Below are 18,488 nucleotides of genomic sequence, written 5' to 3'. Positions count from 1 at the left end.
CACTCACACACTTCAGCTCAACACTGGGGTTTTCCCCTCCCTGGCACTGCCCAGTCCAGCCCCTCTCTGGTCCCCCCATCTCCCTGCCCCTGCCCCAGCCCAGCAGAGCAGCACACTCAGGTGTGGCCCTGCAGCAGGACATGGAGGCCATGGAGCTCAGGAACAGGCCCTCTGGGTCTGCAATGCTCAGCACATCATCAGCTCAGGCAGCTCCTGCAGCCCCAGGGCCAGCCCCGCTCCCCAGCACAGCAGCAGAGAATCGGCCCCGGGCTCCTCAGGCCCCATTTGCCATCTCCAGAGGCACTGGCCACCACCAGCACCAGCTGGAGCAGCCTCAGCCCCTCCAGCCCCCACAGTGGGACCCTGAGGGCAGCACACGGACTCCAGGGAGAAACCAGCAAGGCAAGGACCCTCTGGAGAGTCTGCTCCTTGGCCTTCTTCTTGAGAGCCCTGGAGAAGAAGAGCTGAGGCTTCAGGCTGTGCCCGGAGCAAATGGAGCCCCTTGTGTGGTGGAAAGAGTGCAGTGGAGCCCAGCTCATGCCAGCAGTGCCATGGCCACAGGACTGACCCAGCCCAGCCCCGGGACCAAGGCCCAGAGCACTGAGGCCTCAGCCGAGGCCCAGAAGGGGAGGGTGGCAGGAGAAAAAGAGCAGCTCTCAACAGGCCAAATGCTGCTGCTCCCTGGCACTGCTGCTGTGCTGGGACTCTCTTTCCCTGCCCCTCTGCACACAGGCACTTCCCTGACAGACTCATCAGAGGTCTCAGAAGATTGAACTCACAAAAACAAGTCACTGAAGGATCCTTGACTTTGTTTCAATGCATTCCTCATTTACACAGGCTCTGGGTCAAATTCAAGATGTAGACAGTGACCCAGACATGGGATGAATAATCAATATTCACTGTACACACCTTTATCCCAGGAGAAAAACCACATGAAAACCCTAACCCAGCACCACAAAACCCTGAACAGGCAGGCTGGAACAAGGAGTCCCATTCTGAATGCTATGGAAGAGAAAACAGGCCCTTTGTGCCTTCAGAAAAGCATCCAGTCATCATTTTCCTCAGGGCATCCTTGAAGCAAAAGATTTCTTAAGAGAGTTGCCAGAGCTTGGCAGCAGGCTGTCCTTCTCAGCTTGGAAAATCTCTGCTAACTTACCTAACAATGGTACAAACCCCCCACGTTAATGTTGTCAAACAGCTGCATCTGCAGGATTCATGTTCCAGCCTTACCTAATGCACAGTTATCACACCTCTTTTTAAAATTAAAAGGGAGGAAAAAAAAAAAAGCATGGGGTGGAGAGAGAGTCCCCACCCCAGTCATCCATCAAGTGAACATCCTGGCCACTGCTCCTAAGAAATTTAATATATGCTAAAAAGATATAAAAAGACATCAAAAGCTTTCAGAAATAAAAGTGTTTCAGAAGCTAGATTTTAATCTTGCCAAGTGGTTTTTTGCCAGATTATAAAGTTGACTGAAATGCCAGGATACTGCATTTTGGAAGCAGCAGCAGCTCACATATTGCCTTGTATTAGTGGCTGAAGTGTATTCCTGATTCCAAAGCTGGACTATCATCATCTGTGGGGCAGAGTAGATAAATAAATAAATAAAAAATTGGCATTCCCTACCAACCCTGCTGCCTTGAAGCACTCTTTTCAAGTGCAGCCTCCACAGGAAAAAAAAAGCGAAGACCACTTTATTTTGATTATAGTGCTTTCCCCAGGCAGGAATTTTTATTTCAGTTAGAATCTTTGAACCATTACATTTTCAGTGAGGCATTTTTATATTTACAGTTGACACCTTCATAGAAGAATGAAACCTTTGAGCAACAGCTCTAAAGCATGAAGGTTGCCTGCAGTAAATACTTAAATTATTTTACATCCCAATGGAGCCTGCTGTTTTTAGCTAAAATTTAATAGACCTTAAATCAATGACCTTTCTTTCACTGAAAGCCTGCCCTTTGGAAAACTAACTTTCCCAAGAAACATATTTGGGTGAATAAATGCCAAACAAAGGGCTATTGAAATCTAAACATTTTGTCAATTTATAGCTTGTGAACATTTAGTTCCTAAATTCCCAACTGCTACCTAATGTACAGAACAGTGGTGCCTTGGTTGAATCACATATCATTGATTTCGGAGTGTCACAGGAATCTCATTGACAGGAATCAATTAGAATCCAAAATCAATCAAATATGTTTGTGCACTATCATTCATCGAATTTGAATATCCCCAAATTAATTGTAAGCATGTGAAAGAACCTAGAAACAAATTTTGAAAAGGTACAGAAATAAAAATCTGTAAACTTTGAGAAGATAATAGTGCATCTGAGCATGTTTCATGCCTGCTGGGGTAAGTTAATGGTGAATCACACCTTCCCTTCCCAGCACAGGCTGAGATATATTCTTTTTGGAACATGAAAATACCCAGGGACTGAAGGCAGAGGACACACCAGTCAATGATCCAGCATTATTTTATGAACAACCTGTTACACGCCCAATATCAAACATTCTGCCAGGATATTACAAAATGCACAAGTGTGTTACACTCTGAAAAACTGCCCATTGTAAGTGAGCCACTGCACTTCAGGGAGAAAGAAAGGAGAGAATTCCTGAATCTCTACCAAAAGCAGGAATAGATGTGGCCATTTATCCAAAGAGGTGTTATTGTTTCTGAGGACTCCTCTCTAAACACATTCACCTGTCATTCTGTCAAGGTAATAAATCCTTCCACTCCTTACAGCACACTCAAAAGCACCCTGCTATTTAATTTCAATGCAAAAATGGTCCAAAGTGTCTAAAACATTTCCTTTTGCTCATGTAAAAGTGCTGGCATTTTACTTCCTTCCTGATAAGCCAGTGCCAATGGACCTGATTATTCTTTTCTTATTCAAAGCACATCAGTAGTTCCAAAGCACTCTCCATCTTATCAGGTGTCTGAACAGCACAGTTACTGAAAACAGTTTGTCCTGCTCCTCTCTCCTTCTGCCAGGCTATCAGATAAACCCAACTAACTCTCTGTATTTACACACCATCAAACATAAGCTGTGTCTTCAACACACTGTAGCCTGTTTCTGGCATGTTACAGGTTTGCTGCTTGACATTAGTTGTACCCAAAACAGCAGCAGTGAATTAGCTTAGAACAAAAATACAGTCACTCCGTAGCACTGAACACAAAAGGGACACAGGATAGGAAAAAAAAAAGAGAAACCTTTTGTGAAGTAAGAATGATCACTCTCATCTCAGCAGTTCACAGGTATTTATCTGGTGCTACTTGAAAAAGAGCATGGAAGCAGTAGGGTTCAAATGCATTCAAAACAGACCTGACAAAGCCCTCAAGAGTAGAAAAATAATTTCTTGTTTTGTTTATTTTATTCTCCTGTCCTCTAGGAACTGTCTCTGATTTGCAAGGGGTGAGAAAGTAAAAGAAAGGAAAATGGTTACAGCATCTGAAAGCATTTAATTGCCTTTACAATTTTTGGTCTGTAACAAGACTGATTTTCATGATCCAACCTTCATCTGGCACTAAAAGACCCCCACAAAAACAAACCAAAAAAACACTCTCCCCCAAACAAGCCTCTCAGCAACTCTCCTTTTCATTCAGTGTCTCAGATACAGAATTTTCAGTGCTGACTACTGAGGAATAACACAAGATCAACTCCTTCAGAAGGGCCAGGGCTTTGAAGGTTTTGCTTCCTGCACAGCCCTAGGGAATAGGCACAGCATCTCCCTTCCTTCTTCTCAGGATGACAGGATATCCTCGGGATGAGCCCAGTGTTGGAAGAGTTAAACACTAACCTGGCTGTGCCCTGGGCACTCTCAGCTGGCTAAATGAAAAGTTCTGGAAGGCTGGGAGAAATCCTGAGTTGCAGCTCTTTGATTAGGTACAGCCTTCTTTAGAAGCTGAAGCTCCACCCCCTGAGTGGAGGATCCTTCCCACCACTTCTCCCACTGACAGTCCCCCTAAGTAATAAAATATCAAACATAAAAAGACAGTGGCATTCATCCTCCACAAAGACAGGACCAAATCCTGCAGCCAATTTGATGACAGAAAAAAAATTTAAAAGGAAATAAAGAATACAGAGAAAATTTCTTGATCCTTAGTTACATATCCAGTATATGGAGAACTACACAAACTGCCAGTAGCAGAGTGCTCAGAGTACATAAAGGAGTGTGATTTCACCATTTTGTTAAATATTGGTTTTACTAGATTTTTGTGTCTTGTATTTCTTTGAAAATATTCACGTGTGAGATTGAAAGAAGTGTTTCTTTCAAAAACAGCTCTAGAAACCAACCCAGAATTAGGGGGAAAGGGGTGAAAGAGCAGCAGTCACACGTACAAGAATGGTCTGAATACAGCAAGTCACCTCCTGCCCACCCATCCTGGCACCTGCTGGGAAGGAATTTTGGAAATGCTTAGGAACAAGCTAGCACTACATTTTAGATATGACTTTTTCATCTCTACATCTACAGGACTTTAAACTGTTTCTTGTCTCTATGGGGGGTACTTTTGAATTAGATCATCAATGGAGCATAGAGGCGTGAGAAAGAAATCATATTAGGATGTGAAACCAGCCAGAGTATGGTACAATGTAACTTCATGGCACAAGCTAATTGTAAGGTCCATTGTGCTTTTTAGCAAGTCAGCTTGATATCCCCTGTTATCAGAGCTGAGTTCTTCCTTGGTTTTGCTACATATTGCAAGATAGATACATCTACCCTTGAAACACAGTGGTAGAGGTCATACATAGGGGTGAGAAAGATGATGATGGGAGGAAGATGATGTGGGCAGGAGTCGCTGGCCCCTTGCCCTACAGCAGGGCATGCACAGACTGTTGCTATCAGGTGATGAACAGGCAGGGTTTGGCTGCCACTCAGGCATCACCTTATACTGTGTACTGGCCCTACGTGGTGCAATGTAGAGCTGATAAAATGGGGTGTCAGGACTGCTGGGGTGAGCGATTCTCATCCTGCCATGGAGACTGTGTTGTTCCACCGGGACGCCCGCTAAGCACGGGCACCGACCAGCTGCTGCAGATCCTGGCAGCCCTGGCCTGTCTGTGTGGGTAAGCACAGTTTATTGACAGGAAGCAACTGAGAAAGCAAATGTTTTATATCCTTTTTTATTATCCTTGTAATTCCCTTTTTACTAGTTAATACTGTATTAAAAGCCACTCGTAGTATTGTTTTAATATCCTTTAAATGTTCCTTTTATTCCCTTATTACTAGTTAATACTATAATAAAAGCCGTTCATAGTATTGTATGAATGCCAACTGATAAAGCAGTTTTTTTGTATTCTGTTTTAGCTTTTGATTCTCTTTGCTAGTTTTTATTCTCACTGCAATAAAAGATTTTTTGTACTGTTTGAATGTCTGTTGTACTTGTCTTTATTCCGGGCATGTATTCAAATGAACTAATACACAGGGGCACAGCTCTTTGGGGCAGGAGACGGGCAGCAGCCTTGCCAGGAGTCGGGGCAGTGGCAGGTCTCCTTGGGCCAGGACTTGCCACAACTGCTGATTTGGGTGCAGCCCTGGCCAAAGGGCTGCCAGCAGCATTGGTGCCCTTGCCCACACCTTCCTTCTCGGTGTCACCCCCCCTGTTTAGGATGACCACCAGCCAGCACTTCTCCCAAGGAGGCCGTGCCGGCTTGTGTGGAAGGCCCCGTGCCCTTCCCGCTGCGACTGAGTCGGCGGCCGAGGGGGCTCCTTGTGCTGCCGTGAGCAGGCACAGGAGGGGAGTGTTTGCTCATTTCTTGAGCCGTTCCTACAGTTCAGGTCCAGCCAGATAAGATACTTTAGAGAGCGGATTCCCTCCAAGGTGGGGCAGGTTGGCAGGGCTGGGGGAGGCCCCAGGCCACGTGGCACTGTGTCCCAGGGCCCTTTGTGACACGCTGGGCACGGCCGGTGGGATGGAAGGGGGCAGGGTGTCCAAGGGCCCTTTATGACCCGCGGTGACAGAGGTGCTGCTGGTGACACGGCCACAGTGTCAACAGTGCTCCTCGGAGCAGGCGACGGGACAGGACGGGACAGAGCGGTGCTGTGCGGAGCCCCCGCGCAGCCAACTCGTGCCTTGCTGACCCGGAGCGTTTTGGAGGATTTTCTCTCTTTCAGGTGACCTCGAGGCATTTCCACAGGATTTGGAGACCCGGAGTTTCTCCGAGGTGTCTCTAATTCCTGTGGCAGGTGCCCTCAAGACCCTTTTGCAGGACTTGGAGACCCGGAGCTTCTCCGAGGTGTCTCCAATCCCTGCGGCAGGTGGCCTCAAGGCCATTCTGCAGGACTTAGGGCCCGGAGTTTCTCCGAGGTTCTCTTTCTCTCTTACAGGTGCCCTGGACACCAGACTGTGGCATGGCAGGGAGACGCTTCAGCCTGCTCAGGCTGTTCCGGAGGAAGAAGGAGGAGGAAAGCCCTGGGGCTGCTCCAGCACAGCAGCCTGAAGAGGTGCAGCAGGTGCAGCCCCCGCAGGAGGGTGAGTGCTGGAGCTGGGCCACAGGGCTGGTGGCTGCAGCCCCCTTGGCCTCATCCTGTCCCATCCCCTCTGGACATGCCCAGGGAAAGAGAGGGGGCAGAGGGGCTGAACTCCTGGCAGCCGTGCTCCATCCACTGGGCATCCCGGGGCTGGCCCTGCCTGCTCCTGGAGCCCAGGCCTGGGCTGTGTTCTCCGGCCTCTCCCGCACACCCTCAGCTCTGAGCACGCTCGCTCTTTGCCAGATGCAGGCCAGGAGCGGACAGAAGAGCAGCTCCGTGCCCGTGGCCGCTTCCGCAGGGCAGCACAGGTACCTGCAGCCATCCCCGCCTGGGCTGGGCCTGCTCTCACTGCTCAGCCCAGCACCGCTGTTGCGGCCCTCCAGGGGAAATCCCTCTCTTCCCTGCCCTTCTTTCTCCTGCAGACATTTATGAAATTCATGGGCAGTCGGCGTAGAAAGGCCAGGATCACACCAGCTGATGTCCAGGCCCAGCCTGACACCATCCCGACCCAGCTGACAAATCCTGATGTCAGCACCGCGTCGACTGCTGTCCCAGCAAAGTGTGACACCGCAACCACTGATCACACAACCCACTGGGACACCACGTCCACCGATGATGAGTCAAACTGTGACTCTGTGCTGCCTGGTCTCACGGAGGAGGCCGACGCCACAACGACGGAGGGCGTGGCGAGCACTGACGCCGCGCCTGTTCAGCGCCTGGCCGATACCCCCAGCCTGGAGTTTCTTGAGGAGAGAGCTGTCTCTGCTGAAGTAAGCAGCCTGTGGCCCCCCAAGCTGAGTGCGCTGGGCCCCCTCAGCCTTTGAGGCTGGCACAGTGTGCTGGGAAGGGAAGCATTTCTCAGGGGAAGCTGGGCAAGTTGCTCACTCTGGCAGCTCTCCACTTCTCCCCTGTGCATCCTCCAGGCCAGACTGTGGGACCTGGGGACCTGGGGCTGCTCAAGGCATCTCCAGTCCCTGGGGCAGGTGCCCTTGAGGCCAGACAGTGGGACTGGATGAGGCGAGGCATTTCCCAGGCTTCTCTCTTGCAGCTGCCTTCAAGGCACGACTGCAGGACTTGGAAAGCCAAAGCTTTTTTAATGCCATCTCTGCTGCAGGTAGCCATAACACCAGACGGAGACATGCAGCAGAGACCCCCTATGGTGCCCAAGCTGGCCTGGGTGAAGGAGGAGGAGAAGGAGGAAAGCCCTAGGGCTGCTCCAACACAGCAGCCTGAAGAGGTGCAGCAGGTGCAGCCCCCGCAGGAGGGTGAGTGCTGGAGCTGGGCCACAGGGCTGGTGGCTGCAGCCCCCTTGGCCTCATCCTGCCCATCCCCTCTGGACATGCCCAGGGAAAGGGAGGGGGGCAGAGGGGCCGGGGCTGATCTCCCGGCAGTTGTGCTCCATCCACTGGGCATCCCGGGGCTGGCCCTGCCTGCTCCTGGAGCCCAGGCCTGGGCTGTGTTCTCCGGCCTCTCCCGCACACCCTCAGCTCTGAGCACGCTCGCTCTTTGCCAGATGCAGGCCAGGAGCAGACAGAAGAGCAGCTCCGTGCCCGTGGCCGCTTCCGCAGGGCAGCACAGGTACCTGCAGCCATCCCCGCCTGGGCTGGGCCTGCTCTCACTGCTCAGCCCAGCACCGCTGTCGCAGCCCTCCAGGGGACATCCCTCTCTCTTCCTTGCCTTTCTCCTGTAGCTGGTTTGCAGATTTATCAGGTGCATTTGGCATGAAGAGGCCACTTTCATGGCCACTGGGGACATGGCAAACCTCTTCAATGCCCAGACCAGTGCTGCCCTGCTGGATTTGCTTGTGGAGAATGGTGTCTACAAAGCAAAGCAAGTAAGCAGCCTGTGGCCAGGGCTCCAGTCCCCCAGGGATGCTGTGGCCCCTCACGCTGGCTGCTCTGGGTCCCCTCAGCCTTTGAGACCAGCAGAGTGTGGTGGCAAGGGGAGCACTTCTTGGGGGAAGCTGGGCAAGTTACTGGCTCTGGCAGCTCTCCAACTGTCCCCCATGTCCCCTCCAGGTGCCGGCCATAGTCAGGTGCATCCATCAGTGGCTCACGTCCAATGTGTCTGCTGAGCACAGGCTGGACAAGACTCTTGTCCTGCTGACCGAGGCACACCCCACGGATGTTGCAGTGACCCTGCTGCGCTCTGCCCCAGCCTGTGACAGGTATGGGGCCCACCTGCCTTGAGGGCTCACCTGCGTTTAGACTCCATCTCCCTGGACAGTCGTTCCCAAATGGGGTGCCAGAGACATGGAGACTTCCAGGACACTCCAGCTCCTCTCTTTGCCAGCTTTGGCATGTCAGCCTCCAATCCTGAGGCCAATCTGCCTCCCTGCCCCACAAGGCACCGTGGCTCTGTCACCTGGGCCCTGCAGCTGCCCAGGCCACAGAGCTGTGTCCCAGACCCCCCTGAGCCAGAGTTGTGACTCCACAGAGCTGCTCGCACCATGTGGAAGACGCTCATCTCCTCCAGATGGACTAAGGAGCCAGTGCTGCAGATCCTCTTCCGTGTGCTGGAATACTGGCCAGCGCACAGGAGACGCACCTCTGATGGGGATGAGAGGGATGTCTTTGCCCTGGCTGTGAGTTTCTTGAGCTGGCCTCTGCTCGCCCCCAGGTTGCCTCTGGGATGCCTTTCCATCCTCCCTCACCACTGCTTCTCCCTGCCCCAGGCACTGGGCTGCAGGCCTGGCTTAGGGGCATGTTCAGGGACACCAGGCTGGGGGATCCCCCTGTGTCTCCTCTGGCCTGTCCCTGCCACGCTTGGGCCCTGCCACATGGACCTCTGGGCCCTGAGAGCTGTCTCTGGGTGCTTTGTCTTTGGCAGGCAACTGTGGCACTCTGGGAGATCATCCAGCTGTCCCACTCCTGGTGCCCAGGGGGAGTGAAGGACAATTTCCCGCGCCTCCTTCTGACTCTGCTCTTCCAAGTTTTCATCAGCACAGAGGAGATGTCAGAGGAGGTCGAGACCTTCTGGAGGCGATGCCGGGAGCAGCGCAGCCTTCCCCCCAACCCCAACAGGTGCTCCATCCCAGTCCCCTCTCCCTGCCACGCCCTTGGGGCTGAGGCCAGGGCTCTGTGCCTGACCTGGGCTGTGCTCTGCACACAGGTTTGCAGTGCAGACTGTTAAAGCCCTGCTGCGCCAGCTGCTGGATGAGGACGTGTTGATGGCGATCGGTCGCAAGTGTGGCTGGGACATGCTCCTCAAGGCTGACAGCCACCACTATGCAGTGGGTCTGCTGGCCAGGTGAGAGCCCTTTCTCCCCACTGCCCCACACCCCCACAGGTCATTTCTGCCCTGTGCACAGGCCACCCCTCACAGTGCCCGTGCTGCTGGGCCAGAGGGCCTTGGCAGCCAGGGATGGCTGAGCAGAGTGGAAAAGGCGGAGAGGGGCGGCTGCACAGGAGGAGCCACCTCCCAAAGTGCCCATGTCCTCTCCTGGGCTGGTGGTCAAAGACCAGGCCTGTGTGAGTCAGTCCCAGGAGAGCTTTGCCCACCTGGCTCAGGGTCTCTGGCACCTTTATTCCCCCTTGCAGGGAGCTGTGCCGTGTCTCCCGCCCCTTCGGTCACCGCATCGCCGTCAGCCTGCTCCCGCGGCTCAGCAGGGGAGATCCCCTGTGGGAACTGCCTGCCCTGGCGTTCCTGGTGGAGGTGAGCCTGATGGCAAGCGCTGCCTGGCCCAGCTGCCTCCCCCTCTCTGCCCTCTCACAGCCGCAGCCGCCCGGGACGGTGCCTGCACCCTGTGCTGCTGCCTGGGCCCAGCCCCGGGCGGGTCCGGGCTCCTGCTGGCCGGGCACCCTGTCACTGCTCCCTGCCTTTCAGGTCCTGCACTGCCTGAACCCCAGACAATTTGGGCCCAGTGTCCTGCAGATTATTTCCAGGCACCTGCGCAGTCAGTGCCCGGAGAGGCGTCGCCTGGCGCTCCGAGGCCTGGTGGTGCTCAGCAGGGATCCCGCAATGGTGAGCAGGGGGCAGGGGCTGAAGCCGGGCCGGCAGCGTGCGGCTGTGCAAGGCAGTAGCTTGGCCTTGGCTGGCCTTTGGCAGCTGTGGCAGCTGCTCCCAGCTCTCCTCCTCCCCGTTCAGCTGCCCGACTCCTTTGGGACGCACCTTTGGCCTCTGGGCCCCGCGGCAGCAGCGTGGGGCTGCACCACAGCATTGTGTTCCACACAGGCTATGAGCATGCGGAGCCTGAGTGAAAGCCTCCTGGAGCTACTGCAGGATGCAGACACGGACGCAGTTCAGATGACCCTCTCCGCGTTCATCAACATTCTGCGCTTCCAAATGGTCAAAATATCCACCCCTACTGCCCTGAAGTTGCTTGAGGCGCTGCGGCCACTCTTTGACAACGTAAGGCTCTGTGCCCCTCATCGTGGGCACTGAGTGCTGCCAGGAAACTTTGGGCCCAGTGTCTTTTCAGGCCTGTGCCCCGATGGGCCTGGAGAAGCCAGTGCTGAGGTCTTTTCCTCTTCCTTTGCACCAGGAGCACAGCCAGCTGCAGCAGCTCTCCATGCTCCTCTTCCGGGAGGTGATGGAGGCGACAGAGAGGAGCAGGAGCCTAAAGCCACACGTGTACCTGAGTCTGGTGCCATTCTACTTCAACTGGCACAATGAGAACAAGCGTGTGGCAGAGGTGAGGACTCGTGGGCTCTGTTGTCCCCATGGCAGGAGGCTGCTGTGCCTCCTGCCCTGGCCCATGGTCGCCTGCAGCCTCCTCCTGGCCTTGGTGCAGGGATGCGGGTGCTGTGCCCTGGGCTGCGGTGCCATGGCCCGCTCTCTGTTGCTGTGCAGGCCTCTTGGAGAGCACTGTTTGGTGCAGCCAGGTTCCTGAAGTGGTGGGATCTCGAGGACTTGGTGACCATGGAGGAGCCATGGAGGTTTCCCGAGTGCCTGGTAAGGACGGCCCCAAAGCCCCAGCCCCTGATGCCCAATGTGTGGGGCTGGCAGGGTGCCTGTGTCCACTGCTGCACCCACAGACACCAGCCTGTGCCCCACACACTGCTCCCTTCCCTGGGGCGTGCGGGCTCTTTTCCAGGCTCCCTTGCCCCCGCAGCCAGGCTGCCATGGAGCCTCGGCCCAGCTGGGCTGTGGGGCAGGGCCGCCCCACGGCTCCCCAGGAGCACCCAGCCCTCTGCTCCCCCCAAAGCCCGGCCCCAGCAGCTGCTGGCCAGGCCTCAGGGCTCTGTGGGCAGGGGAGCCCCGTGCTGGGGGCAGGGAGTGCCCGGCCAAGGGGCAGAGCCTGAGCCGAGCCTTCCCTCCATGCCCTGGCGCTCTTTGCAGCTGGAAAAGGACAGGAGCCGAGTGGGCCAGTACGTGCGCCAGGCCCTGCCGTTCCTGGAGAGCCCAGAGGAGCCCCTGCGAAAGCTGGCCATCAAGTTTCTGGGTGAGCCACAAGGCCGGGGTCCCTCCCCACCCCGCTGCAGCTCGGCCCCAGCCCCGGCTGCTGCAGCGGCAGCAGGATGCGGCCCAGGGCATGTGGAGCCCCGAGTGGCCCCGAGCGCCTGCTGCCGCCCTGTGCCAGCCCAGCCCTGGGGCGTCCCCATGCGGGAAGGCCCCGGGCTCAGCCCTGCCAGGGCAGGAGGCCGTGTGGCCGGGCTGGCAGCGCCGCTGCGGGGGACCTGTGCCTCTGGGGCCTGACAGGCTCTGTGTTCCCAGGGATCGCCGCCAGGTCCATGAAGCAGGAGCAGCCAGAGCTGCAGCTCATCTGCCAAGGTGAGCGAGGGCACCTTCCAGCTGATCCCCTTGGGCCCTGTCACCTCCTGCCCATGGCAAGAGCTGGCTGGGATGGCCCTGGCAGGAGGGGCTCCTCGCGTCCCCACACCCCTGGCCTCTCACCTTGGCTCTCTTCCTTTCTCTTCCAGCCCTTCAAGACATCACTGATGACAGCCCTGCCGTCTCAAACCTGGCCCAGGAAACGCTCCACATCATCAGAGCTGTACGGAGAACTTCATTCTTCCCATTCTGGTAGTCTCCGTTGCTGCCTCTTCCAGCCCATAGAGGCGTGACAGAAGACATCAGACTCGCCATGGCAGGCCTGGCAATTCAACACTGCTACGTGCTGAGAGCTGTACAGAAGGCTCCCTACTGCAGATTTCAGCAGCTCCAAGACTGGCTGTGCAGAGTATGGCAGACCCGGCCTTTTCCCCAGGGCAGCCTGTGCTGCTGCAGCTCTGTGGAGAACTGATGCAGGAAGCTCCATCTCCTGGGGCCACCTGAGCCTGTGGGGAAGATGCCTCTTCCCTGCAAGCACCTCCTTTGATCCCAGCACGGGAACATGACCAACATTATCACACACAGAGGCCCAGGAGCTTTTTTTGGTGTCCAGTGTGCACAGGGCCTTTGGGAAGAGGGGAAAAGGGCTCCTTGTGCTCAGCAACACTTGCCCCACTGTGCAGTGTGCCAGCAAAAGTGGGCAGAAGCCCCTTGGCCTTTGATGGCTCTGCTGCAGCCTCAACGCTTGCAGCAGAGTGGAGGGGCAGAGGCTGGAGCTGTGGGGAACCCTGAGCACCTTGTCTTTGGAGATGGCCACAAGCCCTCCCCAGCCAGGAAGCAGCGTCGGTGTCCTGCCTGTGTGTTACTGGCTGGATTGCTCCGGGCTCCCAAGTGCCTCTGGAGCAGCTCCTCTGGAGCTCCTTCAGGGCTGCGTTGCTGCCGGGCAGGTTGGCGGGGCTGGGGGAGACCCGCAGGGGAGGGGGCACTGGGAGGCCTGGAAGGGCTGAGGTCCTGTGGAGGCCCTGATGGGACAAGGGAGAGGGAAGCCTTGAGGGGAAACTGTGAGGGAGAGGGTGGCAGAAGGCTGCGAGGGGACAGACTGGGCGCAGGCCCCAAGGGGCAGGGTGAAGGGAAAGGCCCCCAGGACTTGGGGGGGCAGAGGCCATAAGCAGCCCCCAGACAGCCACCTCCTTCCCTGCCAGCCGGCTGCTCTCGTGCTTTCCCGAGGCCTCTCCCAGCCCTGTGGCAGAAGCCCTGGAGGCCGGGCCTCAGCAGCAGGGTGGGCACACCCCCAAGGGGGCCAGGCTGGCCTGGCTGGGGACAAGGAGGGCAAGGGGGCCCTGCCAGGGCACGTCCGCCAGGTGCTGCCGGCCAGGGGCAGTGGCACAGGCAGGGCTGGCGGCCAGCCCGGGCCCCCACAGCTGCCCAGGCCACAGGGCTGTGGCCGACACCCCCCTGAGCCAGAGCTCTGGGCCCGCAGAGCTGCTGCCACCACGGGCAGGGCGCTGGGCTCCTCGGGCAGGGCTGCGCACTCGCTGCTGCCCAAGCGGCTCCGCCCCACAGACAACAGCACCAGAGGCTGCCCAGGAGCAGCAGCACCCACAACGCCTGGGCCTCCTCACCCGGGCACCCACACCCGCCAGGACACCAAAAGTGGGCAGACTGTGGGCACAGTTGCACCCGCTTTGGCAAAAGGCTTCAGGGTAAGTGGCCACCACAGCTTTCCAGTGACTCCTCAGCCTCACAGCAACCCTTGGCAGCTTCAGCTGCAGCCTGACATCCTGACTGACTTCAGTGGCCCTGCTTGAGGCTGGACACACCTTCCACACTCAGGTGTCCCCAGCCAGCACCACTGGTGCCATCCTTAGACACTCTGCGGGGACACCAGCCTCGGGCTGCAGCTGCTGAACCTCTCCTCCACACAGGCACCTTCAAAACACGGGCATGGGCTTCTAAACTCTACGTTCAACACTTGAGGGCAACAAAGGAAGAAGCAGCAGAAGCTGAAGCAAAGCAGGGCCTGGTGTGGTGGAGCTTCAGGGATGGAGGGAAGTAAGCACTGTGGTGTCTGCTGAAGAGATGGCCCAGTTCACCAGCTCACACTTTGCTGCTGGACGTTCCTCCTTTGGTCCTGCTGGAGCCCATTCCCTACCAGTGCACGGCCCTGCCTTGTTCCCGGATCCAATCTCCGGGAGCCCTGGCAACAAGTGGGCCCTGTGTCCACCTAGAGCAGAAACTGGCAGAATGTCTCTGCTTCCAGCACTTCTCTTGGCTGCTCCTTCAGGCGGGTGGCACCTTCATGGGAGACACAGAACAAGCTTCTCATCCCAGATTTCTCCCTGTCCCCTGCACTTCCCCAATGGACTGGACATCAGCTGCTGGCCACAGCTGAGCACACAGAAACCGGAGTGTTGAACATGCGAAACTGGGCTGATTTTTTTTCCAGAAGGCAAGAAAACAAGCAAAAAGAACACAAGGAAGCTTGAGTCTCTCTGTCCAATCTAATTGTCCTGTGAAACTCAGCAGCTGATGGTGATTTTGTGCTGCTGCTAATCACTTCCACCCAAAAATCATGCCAGGAAGGAGCAACAGCTTCTGACAGATGCCAAGTCTTGCCACTAATTGCTCCAGCTGCCGCTCCCAACAGCCACCTGCAAGAGGGCAGACCTCAGTGCCCCTTGGCTTTGGCTGCCCTCTGGCAGAGAAGTCCCCCGGGGGCACAGCTCTCTGGGGCAGGAGACAGGCAGCAGCCCTGAATCCAAAAAATCGGTCTGAAAAACTGCTCAGAGACTTTTTTATCTTTAAGCAGCAAGGTATTTGTTTATTCAACATTGGGAGCAAGCCAGCTCGCGCTGGACAAACTTGCTCGCCGGCTCCTCAGAAAATCAACACTTTTATACAATTTTCAGATATGATTAAATGCATATTCAAGTGATTACAACATCTATCAATGCATATTAATAATAGGTGGAGTATAGGTGGAGCTCAGGCGGGGCTTGGGGCGGTGCTTCTCTTGGCTCCCCATTTCGGAGGGTAGTTCCCATCTTCCTCCATAGGGGAAGGGGCTTCAACTCATCTTCCTCAGCTTGACTCTTCTTCCTTTCCATTGTTCTTGACCCGCTCACTGAAGCTTGGGAAAAGCCGTGGCTCCCGACCTATTTCTCCTATTCAAATGTCTACCTGATCCTGTTATATTTCTAATTTATTGCTTCTAGTCCTATTACATGTTCTTGTACTATTCTCTGAAGCTTTGGTCCAATAAGTAGAACAGAATGAGCACAGATCATTTTGGATGTTGGTAACTTGTTTGCAGGCCCAAATTTCTTAGTTAACTCTTTTGGGCCTGGCCTCCTGTTTCAGCCTTGCCAGGACTTGGGGTGGTGGCAGGTCTCCTTGGGCCAGGACTTGCCAGAGGCTTTCCCTCAAGAATCCCAAGAGGAGGCAGGGAATGCTGAGCAGAGCAAGCCCTGCCCGGATGTCCCATCAGGATGACACTGTTCTAGGGGGAATTCACTGTATCTGCTAACTCTTCCTGACTGGCTTAATGACTCAGCCATGGTGTGTCCCTGTCACTCAGATCCCTTCTTGGCCGCACCTGATGTTGTGATTCATGTGACTGACCATACCTTTACCATCCCTGTAAGTAATCCTTCTTATTTTAGTTATCGTGGCTGAGCTTCGTGAACGAAGATTTGGGGGGGAGGGCTCTACCCAAGTTTGTTGCAAGCACGTTGGTGGCTAAAAAGGCCAATACAAGATAGGCATGTCCGGTTGCAAAAGGTACAGCAGAAAGACTCCTTAGGTGGTGTATTCTGCAAGGCAAGATTCTTTCTGCGTTGTCTTTTCTCCTCAAGGGTGATCCGGCGTGCTTTCTCGAAAGCATCAGCAGCCTTACAGATGGTGTGTCTCCAGGTCTCCCAACTGGAGGCCAGAGTAGACCAGTGATGGTGATCAATATGGCCAAGGCTGAGATGTTGTTTCAGGGAGTCCTTGTATCTTTTCTTCGGGGCTCCTCTCTTGCGGCAGCCGGTGGCAAGTTCACCATAAAGCAAGATCTTAGGGAGGGGGTGGTTGGTCCTTCATCCTGGAGACGTGCCCTGCCCATTGCAGCTGTGTTCTCAACAACATGGCCTCAATACTTGTGACTGCTGCTTGTTCAAGAACAGATGTGTTGGTCCTACAAACTGATTTACATGTGCACATGAGCAAAACATGAAAATGCAAATATATTGTTTGTACTGAGTATCTCTCCAAGTGTCTATTTATAGATTTGGCTCTTTTTCAATATTTTTTATTCCAAATGCTTTCAAATCTTTGCATGGGTATGTGTTCTCTCATATAAAAATCACCCAGAAGGAATCCCTATGCATGTGTCATTTGATGGGGTCACTTTTCTGTGTTAAGTTCCCTGGAATACACCCTCCTTAAAATATGACAGCTGATCCATTTGGAAACTCACCAAAGGACAGGTGAGGTTCATTTCTACTTTCCTTCATTATCTCCTGAAATTTGATATTCAGGGGCTGATACATGAGGGTCTCTCCTTCTGTCCTGATCTGTCTCCTCTAAGCCCTCCTTTTCCTGTTCACCTGGCTTCCACTGCCTTGTTAGCTTGTCATCTCCCCCCCTTTACACCCCCAAATAACACGTTTTTCCTCTCCCCCTGTGAGCCATCACTACTTTTCTCTCAACCATCTTCCATCCAAGCCAGCAGCTCTTCCCTGCCAGCGCTGCTGCTTGGAGAACCAGAAATCCTGGGCTTTCCTTTCCCTGTTGATAAACAAAGCAGTGGCTTCTACCCCTGGGGACTGAAAGTGTCCCCTCCCCCAGACTGGGGCCTGGAATTCCAACCACATTCCTGAGCTTGGGTTTCACAGTTACCCATCAGTTTGGGGGAGGGGAAAAGAATAACAGGTCAAGAGATTACAGCAGCAAGGAAACTGGGGCTAAGTGTGCCTTCATTTTCTTCAGCTGTTCTGTAGAAATAAATAAAAATAGTACTATGGGGGGGAAAAAGTTCAAGCCAGGTATCAGTTTACTGAATTTCATCTGGGAATACAGAAGAAGAACATGCCTGCAAACACACATCTGCACTAACTTCTCAAACTGTGCAGTGCAAAATCTGACCACCAGGAGTCTGCAGAAATCAGAGGGAATGGAATCAGAGAGGGGAAGGAAAACATCCTCAGCAGTGCCTGTCCCAGTCAAGGGGCATTACTGAGCAGCACCTACATTCCCATGGCTCTCTGGGCAGGTCATTTTTCCTGTGTGCCAAACAGCACATCTTGAAGCTTCTTCCCATTGAAATACTACAGACATTTCAGGGCATCTGAACAGCCAGATTCTTAAAGCACAACGACCTCAAGGCAAGGGAAGAAGTGAGATTCAGTGGCACTTGGCAGAAGCTGCCCAGTGCATTGTGTCAAATGGGTATTTACCCAAAGGAGCAACAAGCTCAAGCCATCAGGGAAAGAGCCAGATGATGAAAGGGTGTTAGCTGCTGAGAATTTCTTTGGGAAGAAGTAGACTGTTAACTTGAGATAGAAATTTGCAATATACCATGGAACCTTATTCAAAGTCCAGCTGCAAAATACCTTAGTGTTAAAAGTGTGAAATAAATCCTGAAGTGTCATGAAATGTGTGATTTTCTCTTTATTCACAATCTCTAATTAAAGAAACATAACTCAGACGTGATCTCACTCTGTGCTCCAGTGAGATCAACATTAGAACAATATTGTCACTGTCTCCTGGTCTCTTGTGCTCCTCACTGGAAGGCACTTGGTGCACCTCTGGATATCCTGCTAATGAGGTAAAAAACTAACCCTTCTAAAGTTCCAGATTTTCCTCACCTGTTTGGACACAGTTGGACAAACTGGACCAAGTTATTCCTTGAAAGCCACCTGCTGGATTTAGCATTAATTACTCCTTGTTTTGATCTGAGGGAAAAAGGCTCACACAACACAACCTCTGAATGCTCCTTTGAACTTACCCACAGTGTGTTCACAGAGACACAGAGCAAGGCTTTTAGATTTTGCTGCCACCCTCAGTTCCAGCAAACAAAGAAATGTCTCTGTGAAATAACAGCAATTGCCTTTCCGTGTTACTGAACTACATTCAGTTTATCTGGTCTCAAACAAATACTCCATGTTTTCTCCTTGTGTTATTTTCAAGGGCATTGAAGTGCATCACTGTCCCAGACAGCCAAGGATAAGATGACTGAGGGAATTCAGTTGCTCTGTTTAATTAATACAGGATTATTTCCCTTTCCTTTGGTGAAGCTAATAATGTGACTGGTGGAATGTCAGTAAC

General features: G+C 53.9%; 1 protein-coding gene and 1 long non-coding RNA gene across 2 annotated transcripts; both read left to right on the top strand.

The window, feature by feature from the left end:
* Positions 1 to 7,097: 7,097 nt before the first annotated feature.
* On the top strand, positions 7,098 to 8,050 carry LOC135405686 (uncharacterized). Its single transcript, XR_010425944.1, has 3 exons — positions 7,098 to 7,237; positions 7,582 to 7,732; positions 7,981 to 8,050. It is a non-coding gene; the product is annotated as an uncharacterized LOC135405686 (long non-coding RNA).
* Positions 8,051 to 8,237: 187 nt separating this feature from the next.
* LOC135404972 (maestro heat-like repeat-containing protein family member 7) lies at positions 8,238 to 11,298 on the top strand. Its single transcript, XM_064639695.1, has 10 exons — positions 8,238 to 8,301; positions 8,486 to 8,634; positions 8,904 to 9,051; positions 9,297 to 9,490; positions 9,579 to 9,716; positions 10,007 to 10,121; positions 10,293 to 10,430; positions 10,641 to 10,817; positions 10,951 to 11,100; positions 11,287 to 11,298. Exons 3-10 carry the CDS (start codon positions 8,917 to 8,919, stop codon positions 11,296 to 11,298), a joined length of 1,059 nt encoding a protein of 352 aa, XP_064495765.1. The 5' UTR covers positions 8,238 to 8,301; positions 8,486 to 8,634; positions 8,904 to 8,916.
* The last annotated feature ends 7,190 nt before the right edge of the window (positions 11,299 to 18,488 follow it).

The sequence above is a fragment of the Pseudopipra pipra genome, chromosome W, assembly GCF_036250125.1.
Source record: "Pseudopipra pipra isolate bDixPip1 chromosome W, bDixPip1.hap1, whole genome shotgun sequence".
Classification (NCBI taxonomy): Eukaryota; Metazoa; Chordata; class Aves; order Passeriformes; family Pipridae; genus Pseudopipra; species Pseudopipra pipra.
The sequence above is the reverse complement of the archived record's forward strand: the minus strand, read 5'-3'. Positions and strand labels throughout refer to the sequence as shown.